The sequence below is a fragment of the Dasypus novemcinctus genome, chromosome 8, assembly GCF_030445035.2.
Source record: "Dasypus novemcinctus isolate mDasNov1 chromosome 8, mDasNov1.1.hap2, whole genome shotgun sequence".
In the NCBI taxonomy this organism is placed as follows: Eukaryota; Metazoa; Chordata; class Mammalia; order Cingulata; family Dasypodidae; genus Dasypus; species Dasypus novemcinctus.
In genome coordinates this window covers 37,030,899-37,042,487 of record NC_080680.1, presented here as the reverse complement: position 1 = coordinate 37,042,487, position 11,589 = coordinate 37,030,899, and the positions used below count along the sequence as shown (strand labels likewise).

General features: G+C 39.2%; 1 protein-coding gene across 4 annotated transcripts; it reads right to left on the bottom strand.

The window, feature by feature from the left end:
• Positions 1 to 596: 596 nt before the first annotated feature.
• Positions 597 to 11,135, bottom strand: ZFAND5 (zinc finger AN1-type containing 5). 4 transcript variants are annotated; one of them, XM_071216679.1, is made up of 6 exons: positions 11,001 to 11,135; positions 6,668 to 6,828; positions 6,168 to 6,279; positions 5,496 to 5,599; positions 3,047 to 3,172; positions 597 to 2,246 (listed from the first exon to the last, which is right to left on the bottom strand). In XM_071216679.1, exons 2-6 carry the CDS (start codon positions 6,816 to 6,818, stop codon positions 2,098 to 2,100), a joined length of 642 nt encoding a protein of 213 aa, XP_071072780.1. In that variant the 5' UTR covers positions 6,819 to 6,828; positions 11,001 to 11,135; the 3' UTR covers positions 597 to 2,097. The 4 variants fall into 4 exon arrangements, with proteins under 4 accessions (XP_071072780.1, XP_004465008.1, XP_071072781.1 ...); XM_004464951.4 differs by having other exon boundaries at positions 6,668 to 6,825; positions 11,001 to 11,133; XM_071216680.1 differs by lacking the exon at positions 11,001 to 11,135 and adding an exon at positions 9,775 to 10,898.
• Between the last annotated feature and the right edge of the window lie 454 nt (positions 11,136 to 11,589).

Genomic DNA, 11,589 nt, shown 5'->3' with positions numbered 1-11,589 from the left:
AGGGTAAGTATTCCCATCCCAAAGTCCACCGAGAAGCAAGGGTTCCACTCTTGGTTTCAGCTATCTCATTTACAAAGTTTCCTTATTTATAATCTGACATTATGGCTGCAAACACTAGGTCAGGGAGCCATCACTGCATTACAACCATATCCAAACCCAAGAGAAAACCTAACTTAGTGTATGTTTTTGTACATAAAAAGTCATGCCTATATTCCTCTTCAGGATTTTTATCATAAAAGTCATCTATAAAGCAAAAAAATGGAAAAGGTAGACAAAGCCATAATTGTTCAAATTCCATTCTCTCTTCCTCTTAGGTTGAGGATTACTTGGATCCAAAAGGCGACTTACTCATTTCTTAAAAAACACCCCAAAACATTACTACCCATCATGTAACATACAGAATGTTTTAGAAACTCATCTCATCTCATGGGTCTCACTTGAATAAAATATGGTCAGGGATGGATATGGGGTAAAAAAAAAAGTATAGCCATGCAAACAATGTCTACATAAGCAACTAAAAAAGAATTTGATATATTTTCTGTTTTCCCCCTTCAGGCTTCTAACTGAGGCTTAAAAACCCAATGAACAAGTGGAAGTTTCCCTCTGTACATGGCTTTTATTATTTACATAATACAATATAGCATCAATGCTGAATAGCATGATTATGTGCAATACATAAATATGAACTATCTGTACACATCTGCAGATCTAACTCAGAACTAAGGTACATAAAATTGAAAGCAAAACTGAATGCTTTAAGAATAAAAGTAAAAACTAGGACCGAACACTGCAGTAAATCAGAAGTAGTGCCTCGTGTACATACTTAACTATTTACAGATGAAAACAGGCATTACCACAACACTAATCTAACTGTACTCATTTATATATAAAACACAAGTTTCATACATCACAAAAAACCTTCCATTATAACACAGAAGTGATATTACCAGACAAGCATCAGTGAAGTATACTGCCTTTTCTAGTTGTTATTGTACAATGCTGTAGATAATGCAGCCCATGCAATACACCCAAGAACACTAGAGTCCTACACCCAAGTACAATTAATATGATAAAGCAGCCCTCTGCAAGTGGTGCTGGATACCATTGAAAAGTCTACTGCAGCCATGTTGCTTATGGTTTTCCATGCAGAAGGGTACAGTTACATTAAGAACTGAAGTCTTTAAAAAGCTTTAAACATTCTTTCTTGAACCAAAACATTCAACAAAAGATGCACATGAAAAATTAACTGTTCAGATACCTTTGCAACTTAAAATTCAGATGCATGTTATTCAATAGAGCTGCTGTATGTGAAAACCAAATGTAGAGTTTTAATTTCTTCTTGTAAACAAATTAATCCTAGTGCAGTTCTGTGCTACACATATTTAGCAGTAAAAGTAATGGAGACATCTTCTGGTGCAGATCAGCACAATAAACTTCAAATATATTTCAAAGACCCTGTTGGCTTGATGGTCTTACTCTTATAAACAGATGTGATGTTTACCTTTTACAGAATGTCTCATTATTTTGACAGCTTTTAGAAGACCGAGTAACCAGGTTTACATATGGCACCAAATATTGGTTTCACAGAAAGGTCTGATCCTCTATAGCTTTCTTCCTGCTGCCAAAGAACATGTTGTGGAAATTAACAGGGTGAAGTTTAACTATGGTAGAAGTAGACTGCCAGTCCTTTTCTGGTGTACCATTTTAAAAAAATTACAGGCACATAACACTAACCAAAGATTATACCTTGATTACATTCCCAAAAGGCAGATATGCTGCAAACATGCAGAGATTTCATGTATTTTGTTTGGCACATGAGAACTAAGTTCTGTCCCTAGTATCTGTGTATTTCAATTTGCTGTGCAGATTTTCATCCAATTTTATTCAGGGGAGGGCATATACATTTTTAGGCTGTATCTATCCAATTCTGCCTGTAATAAACACCCAAACATCCTAAAGTATCAATTATAAGACAGACAAATGTAAAGTAAAACTCTGGAGAACATCAAAGGAAAATGGCCATGCATCTGCTCTTTAATGTTTTCCTACGATATATTAAAATAAAAACAAAGTTTCAGTCTCTTCACAAGTAGTAATTTATATTCTCTGGATTTTTTCAGCCACAACAACTGGATTTTCTTTTCTGATTTTTGCTGCAGCTTCTGCTTTGTAATCATATGGACAGTTGTGCTTGTCAGAGTAACGATGAAGTCCACAAAACAAATTTCCACATCGGCAGTCAAACCCTGTATAGACAAGAGGGAGTAGTCACTTGAGAACGTGCAGCAATTAAAAGAATAAGAAGTCAAGGAACCAGATTCTCATTGCTTATTCCAACATGAAAGACAATTCTTGGTAACAGCCCATCACTTCAAACTGTGAATGAGCTTTCAATCCCCTTTTACACAGTAGAAATGTCTTCCCCTCCAAGGGCAAGAGAAATAAAGTAAGTAAAGTGCTTAGTAAAATACCCTGCCACATCAAATAAACACAAATGGGCTATCTGCCAGCTAATTCTACCAGGTGCTCTTCTTCCATAAACTCCTGTAGAAATTACACAGGCTCTGGAAGTCAGGCTGACCTGGGTTCAAATTTTAGCCCTATCATGTTAACTGTGTACTGATTCCTCAAGTGAACATCATAGGAAAACAACCATGAAGTTCTGAGATGTAAAGCAAGCAAGTAAAAAGTATGTAAAACATGAGCGTAACTCACAGTAGGTGCTTACTGTTAATCTAACTATCTTTCCTTGGGAGTACAAAGGAAAAGAATCAAGAGACAACTTATCAATCCAATAAAGGAAACTAACTGAGATGGCCTGAAGTTACTAAAGGGTTTCAGATGATTAGGCAAACAGCTGGAAATCAAATCCAATTTTCTTCACCCTGCTCCCATTCTTCCTTTCAGCCCATTCTGGAAACTTTCTATTCCTGAAAGTCTGGCATTTTGTTTTACATGTAAGTCTGGCCAGTCCTTTAGGAAGTGACCAAAAGCTTCTTATTAAATGCTAGCTGTGAAATATATTGTTTTATGTGATCTGTAATACCTGTAAGGCCAACTTTCTTTCTGCACATGAAACATCTGTTCTTTTTTGGTTTAGGCAACTCAGGAGCTTTTTCTTCAGTTTGAGAAGTACTGGGCTGAGAAACTGATGGACTGGGTTGAGTGACAACTGAAAAATAAGGGTAAAAGTTGGAAATTTATCCAAGAGTTCACTGGCTGACAAAGTCAAAAATAAATTTTAAAAAACATAGAAATAGTGAGATTGTAAGGCAAACACTTTTTAAGAAAACTTTCTTAAAAATGTGCACTTTAAATCTTTCACTTTAATACCAGAAAGTCTTTCAAATCTGAGAATTTCTTGCCAATTACCATATTATGTGCTCTTCTCAATTTTTAAAATTATCGTCTTACTCCTTTAAGCTCACTCTTAGCCAATACTGGAAAACGAAATCCTAATTCTGTTTTAAAGACCCAGGAGATGTTGGTCATATGCTCAATTTTTCCACATTGCCATTTCCTAAATACAAACTTTCTAATTAATAATCAGGGCAGTTCAAATTCATTACTTCTCAGTGAATAAAGCTGCCAACTTCTAAGGCATTTGCCTATTAAAAAGTATTTTGATTTTATGCCAAGAGAAAAAAATCTTGCTGTTAAAACCAGCAAATTTTGACAGGCAAATCCAAAACATTAACCCCTCATCAGCATCAGATCCCCAAATTTTTAATATAAAATTGCCAGTTTCCTAAGTGTACTATATTCACATATACAGAAAAACCTGCAAAATTTCTTTTTCCTTTTTTAAAAGATTAGCAAAGATAGTCTTTTAAGAATAGTCTTAAGCACAATAAGTACCTGTGATGCTTAAATTTTGGACTATTAAAAATTCTTTAAGCAGAACAAGATTTTTAAAGCAAAGTTTTTCTTTTTTACCTTATAATACATTTCAAACGGGTGCCAATTTTGGGCAGTGAGATGTGGCTTACAAAAAGCCCCCGTTTTCTCTACCTAAAAGGGCTCTAAGTTTTAGTTCACAGATGACCTAAACAGATACTGTCACCATGAAGATAAAACTGCAGATGAATCAAAAGCACACATTACCACTAGTTCTTTAAAGCAAAATACCTTTACTTACTTCTACTTACAAAATGTCAACTATAGCAGAAAACTGCAAACTAAGTTTTAATATCAATTCAAATCTCAGAGTAGCAAAGTTCATGCAATGCTGAAATTCCTGCCTAAACAACATATCAGCACTAAATGCTTTTAGCTAAGTCTGAGCTCCCAGAGTAAGCCAACTGGTTTAGTGACAACATGGGGTCAGCTATTTGCATGGCCACATCTTTGCCTAAATTATGGTAAGATAAAAAGCCGAGATCAGCTATAGATCTAATCCAAAAAGAGTATTCTTTCAAGGTCAGAGTAATTTTGTATGAAAACAAAACAGATAACAAAAGCCTTACCAACACAACACTTATTTGGTTAGGTTTTTCAGGAGAGAATTCATTTCAAAACACCAAATATAAATAGATCCAGCTGCATGCTTAAGACACTGATCTTAACTTATAAAGACTAATGTGTAATATATAATATAGTTAGCTTACAACTCTAAGTTTAGTCAGTGTTAGGGAAAGCAAGCCTCCAAAGAAGCAGACTACATTTCCACTGACGTTACTTCCTCACAATAAAATTATATTACCTCACTTTGTGATCTGTAACCACTTTACTAGGAAAAAGTTGATTTAACTATGGTCATGGCTAAGAGTACACAGATCCTTGTTCTAGGGCCTAGCCCAGGTAATTCAAAGAAGTCAGTCTTCTTTCAATATTACATAGCACTTCTGATTATGCTATGAACACAGTCTCTAAGTCATTACCTAAAGAAAACCAAAGTGACTTTCCATATTTCAGTTAAGGCCCACAATGTATATGATGGGTTTTCTGTACTTTTTCAATTTGAAGGTTTCTTTTGGTTTTTAATGTTCTTTTGTTATTCTTATCAATTATTTCATTTTTCTTCATGGCTTTCAAATTTTAATCTGTATAATCTCTTCTGTTTGTTTTTTTTTAAACAAGTTTTAACGTTTCTTCTCTCACCATTTTAATAAAAGATAATGGTGGGGAGTGGATGCAGCTCATCGGTATGAACACCCTTCCCACGTTATGAGGTCTCTGGGTTCAGTCCCCAGTACCTCCTTCAAAAAAAAAAAAAAAATAATGGTGAGCTAACTCTCTCTTACTTTCATTAAACTTCTATCACACTTTCATTCACTAAACTATACAAGTGTGGGGGTGATGGAAAGAAAGCAGAGTAAAGTATATGACTATTTCATACTTCAAGACCACGTTAAAGACAGTGATTATTCCTTAGCCTACTATAATGTATAGCTCTCCCATTTCTGTGGTCTTTCAAAGGTAAAGACATGCCCATCCCCCAACTTTTTCTGGCACTACCAAATTCAGAACTGAACTAATATAAAACAAAAGCATACCTGGCTCTGACACTTCTGTTTTCGGGGTAGTTATTTTGTCCTCTCTGGAAATGCTCATTTCTGTCATTTGCTGAGTTACAGGCAAGGCAGCCACAGTCACATTTCTATTTGAGTTCAAGCAAACAATTATTTTTAAAGGTGGTAAAGGTACTTCTTTGAGATAATGAATAAGTTCAGTTGAACTTTCCAGTAGGATCACATGGACATAGGTAACCTAAAAACTATAAAGTATACTGGGGATGCCCAGCATAAACGGTTGGGAATAAAGAAAGCAATGTGAAAAATGGCTATACAACACACAGTATAGGTTACAATGTTCTATTATAACCACTTAGGAACCTTCAGCTGTGCCTATAATCTGTTTAACGGCAAAGGGGTCACTATGCCAAATTGCCTTGTGTGACACTAATAAAGTCCGCAGCCTCACTCTCCACAATACCTAAAACTCAATACAAGAAAACAAAAGCACAGCATTCTCACCACAGTACCACATTAGGAAGTGTACTCTAATATATGTATCTCTTTATTTAAAAACCTACAAAATTATATATTAAAGGAAACTGGAATCTGTAAAACACATGCAAATCCAAGGTCAGATGATTTATCAGTATCTTTATAATGGTACCAATTTCGTTTGTAGTATCATAAAAACTCTGGAATGGTCCATCTTACCTTGATTTTTCAGATGTGCTGCCAGCAGCACCTTCACAGTTGTTTATACTAGCGTCTGCTCTCTGTACAGATGCAGAATCTGAGGTAGGACTGTTGGAACCACTAGCTGTCCCTATTTAAAATAAAAGATTTACAAAAACCAAATCAACACTACAAAAACTCACTTGGTATCAAGACTATTAATACATAAATACTTGTATTTTTAAGTAGGTTAGTGATTTAAAGATTCAAGCACTTTCACTGTGCTGCAGAATCCTACACCTGAGTATGCGAACAAAAATGTATTAAAAAAAAAAAAGCCACCCTATAAATCCAAGTATGAAAAAAAACCCTAAAAAGGAAGTTGAAAAAGCTAGAAGACATAAAGTCAGGCCACGTACTTGCTGAGGGTGCTCTCTCTCCTTGTTGGGTTTCAGCATTGATTCTCAGTCTAAGGCCCCAAGTCTTGGTTCTATATTTTTTTGTTCACCAGTTTCTCATGTTTTTCCTTGGAAACTTACCCATTGGGCTCATTCTGCCACTATTCTGCTGCCTCTGAAGATGTTCTTTGTAGCAAACAGAACACATTCCATTTGTCCTAGGATTCCCATAAAAGCCACATCCTGTACTACACAGCATGGGCCCCGGGGTCTGGTTAGTCTCCTGAGCCATATTTTTCCTGCTATAAACAAAACAAAACTTCAGAAATTAACATGTCACCAAAACAAAACTGCTAACTTAGTTTGATACAGTCATCAGTGTACCTTATTATTCCTAAAATTCAGGTCAGTTTCTAACAAGTCTCAAAAATGTTAATCATTAATGAGGGGGCAAAGGAAATTGAAAATTTTGTTGCCTTTATAGAGCAAAGGGAATAAAAGGAATTGCTTTCCAGCTTAATAGTAAAACTATAATGACTTCACATTTCTTAGAACAGAAAAAAAAAATGCTATTATTAAACATTAAGACGTATTCTACCTGTCACTATTAATCTTTCAATTTCTGAAAAGATCAGCCTGATGAAGTATCATAATTATGTTGTAACCAATTTGGGCAATTTGTATCTTTAAGTCACTTTCTGCTCTTGCAATAAAGGCAGACCATTTCAAATGTTTTTACTTCATTGGCTAAAAACATTAAATGGAAACTGCAAATGGAAAAAAGTCAACAACAATCAATCACTGACTCACGATTTCTATTAGTAGTTCTTAAAACTGGCTACATATTAAATTTAGCTTAAAAGCTTTCTTAAAACTAAGAACTGAACACACTTGGGATCCACCCATTAAAATCTGATTCCACAATTCTGTTAAAAGGCTGGGCATCTACACCTAACCTTTCAGTATTTTAGAAGAAAAAAGAGAACGATAGACCAACCCTTCATGTTACCGGATACCAAAAAGTGAAGCTCTTTAAGAATTTAGGGGTCAGTGGCTCATGAACCTCTCTTTAATGCTCTACACAGTTGAGGTATGAAAATCAAGTTCTGAATACTTTGTATTATCTAGAAAACTGCATGAACAAATTATCAGCCATAGATTTCTCAGCCAGAGGCTCTAGGTATTAAAACCTTTAACAAGTGCTTGTTTTCCTCATACCAGAAAACAATGAATCTTCCCACGCTCAATTCAGCATAAAATACAAATACGTAACCTTTAGTAATGGTTAATATTTAATGCCAAGTTACCAGAAGTTATGCAGCAAGCATATCCATGCTTTCCCAGAAGGGTTACTGAAATAAACATTTTGCTAAACTTAAGTTTTCCTCTGTTAAGAGTTCCATGCTGTCAAGAAAATATATACTAAGAAAAATTACTTTTAAAAGAGGAAAACTGTGGATGATTTTCTTATTTAAATGTATGAAAAGAACATTTGAAAGCATTTTATCAAAAGGAAATTGTACTATAACTTACGGTATTATTTATTTAATCGACAAGCCTTGATGTTTATAATGGAGATTATGATTAACTAATGAACATTTCATGTAAGTGCAGGAAAAGTACTTCAAGCATGAGCCTGAAATTTCATTACTTTGTCCAACCAACACATACTGTAATAAACTATTAAGTTATAAAAACATTGAATTAATAGCATTTTTTACCAAAAATTACAGAAAGGGTGAAGGGACTAGCCAATTTTGAACTGGCCAGAATCCTGAGACTTATTCCATTCCCTAAAACATTTAAAGGCTAGTAACTCTTCCTTTTGTTAGCAAAAGGACACAATACAAATATTTCAAGGGAACCAAGCTTGTCTGGAGAGTGACCAAGGACCACTTACTTGCAACAAACATACTAATTTAGCTGACACGGTCTCTTTAAATAGTAAGTGGAATTTAGCTGACTCATTTGGGAAGAGGGAAGTGTAAACATTTCAACATCACTTATGAAGTTTACTAAATAATCACTTTCGGCTGTGTTTTAGAAATATGTTGAGTACAGTCTTAACACAAAAACGCTTCAAATGACAAGTCATATATTTATTTCCATTCCCATCATGCACCAAGTATATGAATCTTTGCCCTGTTAAAAAAATTGAGCTTAAGAATTATGCTGGCTCACCCTTTCTATTTCTAGTGCCATGGCACATTGGCTTTAAAAGCAAACTGGCAGAAGTTTAAGCATCAACCAACATTAAATAGTTTTAGTTAATCCTCTCTTAAGTCTTGTGTTTTTATTTAAATAAGAAAATCCCATCTAATAATTTCACCCACTTTGACATTCCACCTGAGTTTCATTAACTCCCACATTGCATCTTTCCTTCTCTAAAAAAACATATCTCACTTCAATTCACTATAAATAACCTCCAGTCTAAAGACAATGTTAAGTACCGGAGCATGAGAATCTTCTAATGGCGTCCTATCTTTTAGATTCTCCCCCTAGAAAGCCAGTTTTTAAATGCCATCATAAGTGCACAGCTTGCCTTATATTTCTCAGAAGCTTAGATCACATGGGCGGGCACTTCAGCCTGTCACAAGGCTGCAATGTGACAGGCTGAGCTGGATGGAGGCTCTCACATAAAACCTAGTCAACAGGGGCCTGTGAAATCAGCTTCTATTTATATCTCAGAGCCTGCCAACTCCTACACAACCCCAAGAACTAAGGATGCAGCATTCAAACATGTAATGTAATATAAAAAACAAAACAAAACTGATAAAGTCTGCTACAGTTTTTTTTAATTCAGGAAGGGAGGACCAGAGAATAATCTCAAATCAATCTAGAAAGTGCAAGCATGATTAATCACTCATGAGATCAAAATGGTCACACTATTTATAAAAACGAAGAACAGTGGCAATTTGGGGAGGATGGGTGGGTGGTGCGAGGGGTCACCATTAGGCCCAGTACCTCCCTACTTTGCAATATTTTAGAAAAATACAACACTACTATCTAGTACCCTTTAGAGTTACGAGAAACAAGCATGCAAAAATCAGCTCAGGTCTAGCTAGAAGGTTCGTGTATTTTTTGTTTGTGGCTTCTCTAATTCTTCAAACCTTTAAAACATAAACAAGAAGCCTGGGTATGCAATTGAAAAATTCTCCAACACCAAATCTGAATAAAGGGCTTTACATTTATGGAAGGTAGTTCTCAGGTATACAAGATATGAAGAAATGGCAAGGTCGCCCACTCACCTGGGAGTTAGGAGACCCGAGAGTTGCGACTCTAATTTATCACTAACTAGACAATGACCTTGGGCGAGTCCTTACTTTCCAGATCTCAGTTTCTCCTTTGACAAATGAAGTAGATGATTTTTAAAGGATCATTTCCAGGCCTACCATCAGGCCTAAGAGATGGAAAGTAGGGGAAAACAAACTGCAAGAAATTACTAAAATATTTTGGACATTTTCTGAAAAAAATCTAAAGATAAAACTGCAATATTTTCCTCAATCGAGTTCTGAAATCCTACTTTTAAAATTCCATCTTAAAAAGGAATAAAACGAAATTAATTCAGATTTTTTAAAGAGTCTGTAGATTACATGAATGCCAGGTTTAAGAACAGGGGCTCTGTGACTTACATACTAGTTTATTTTAATCTCTCATCAGATCAGAATTTTAGGAGGTATTCCCTCAATAAGGACACCCCAGCCCTTTCCCAAAAACTCCAGCTACGAGGACTGCATTTTCGGAAACGATTTCACGTTCACCAGCCTAAATGCCTGAAACAAAGGGGAAGGTACTCCATTTCCTTCATGAAAAGGATCTTGGTGACGAAACGCGGCGCAAGGCTGGAAAAAGTACAACACGACGACAGAGAAGCCCACTCCCACGTTACAGCGGATTTTAAAACAAGTTCGGGTCCCCCTGGGCCCCCATCCCCCTCCAGGCAAAGGTCTCGTTCAGGAAAGCCTGCCAGGGCCTTCCTCAAAAACCACTGAGTCATGCACAACAGCAGTTCCGCAGGCCGGGCCTGTCCCGCGCCCACCCCCGACCCCAAACGGCTCTTCAGAGAAGGGGGAGGGCTGGGGGGCGCGGCTGCCGCCTCGGCCTCTTTGTTTCCCCGCGTCCCACTGCCCACGCTGGGCGCCGCCGTCGAGGCGGGCCGGGACCCACGCGAGCAAGGCCCGGAACCGGGTCCCGCGGAGGCCGCACGCGGGGCATTGTTCCCCCACGGTGTGTGAGCGAGGGAAAAGGGGCGCGGGGAACCAGGCCTCAGGCCACGACGACAAAATGACGCCTCCGCCTTTGTGCTTCCTGAGCTGGCGGACGGGCTCCCCACCCCCGGACGCCGCCATCCCCGACCCGCTCCGGCTCCTTTGGAGGCCCGCGATACCCCAGTCCCTCCCGCCCGCCCCACCCCACCCCACCCCACCCCCGGCACGCGGAACCGGCGCCCTCCCCCAGCCCCGCCGCCACTCACCTTGCGGGTCCTGAGAGCAGGCGCCGGACTCGCTCGCGACGCCGGTGCAGCAAGGCCGGGACAAAGCCTCCGGGACCGACGAGCCGGGTGCCCTGGTGTCGCCGCCGCGGGCCGGGATCCGGTCAGAGCCGCAGGCGGTGGTGGCGCCGCCGCCGCCGCCGCGGGGTCCTTCTTTGTTCCTGCTGCAGCGCCGAGCGTGGCCGGGACACGCCGGAGCTCGGGAAGTGGGAGGAGGGAAGCGGTGGGGGGGTGGGGAGGGTAGAAGAGGAGGCGGAGGGAGGACCAAAGGCCTCGGCCACTAACGCTGCCCGCGGCGGTCGCCCGACGTCGCCTCACACCTCGACGGGCGAGGGCCTGGGCCGACTCCGAGGGCGAGCAGAGCGTACGCAGCGAAGCCTGCGTGCCTTGAGGGCCAGCAAATGGCACTCTTCGTCGCTTCTTCCACCGCCGGGAGAGCTGCGCGGCTCCCGGGGACAACCGAGCCTCCCACCAGGCAGCTCTGCGACCTAGCCGACTACTGCGCTCCCTCTGCCCGGCCCTGGGGTTGTGAGGGAAAGAGGGAGACGGAGGAGGCGGAGTCCGTGCGTCA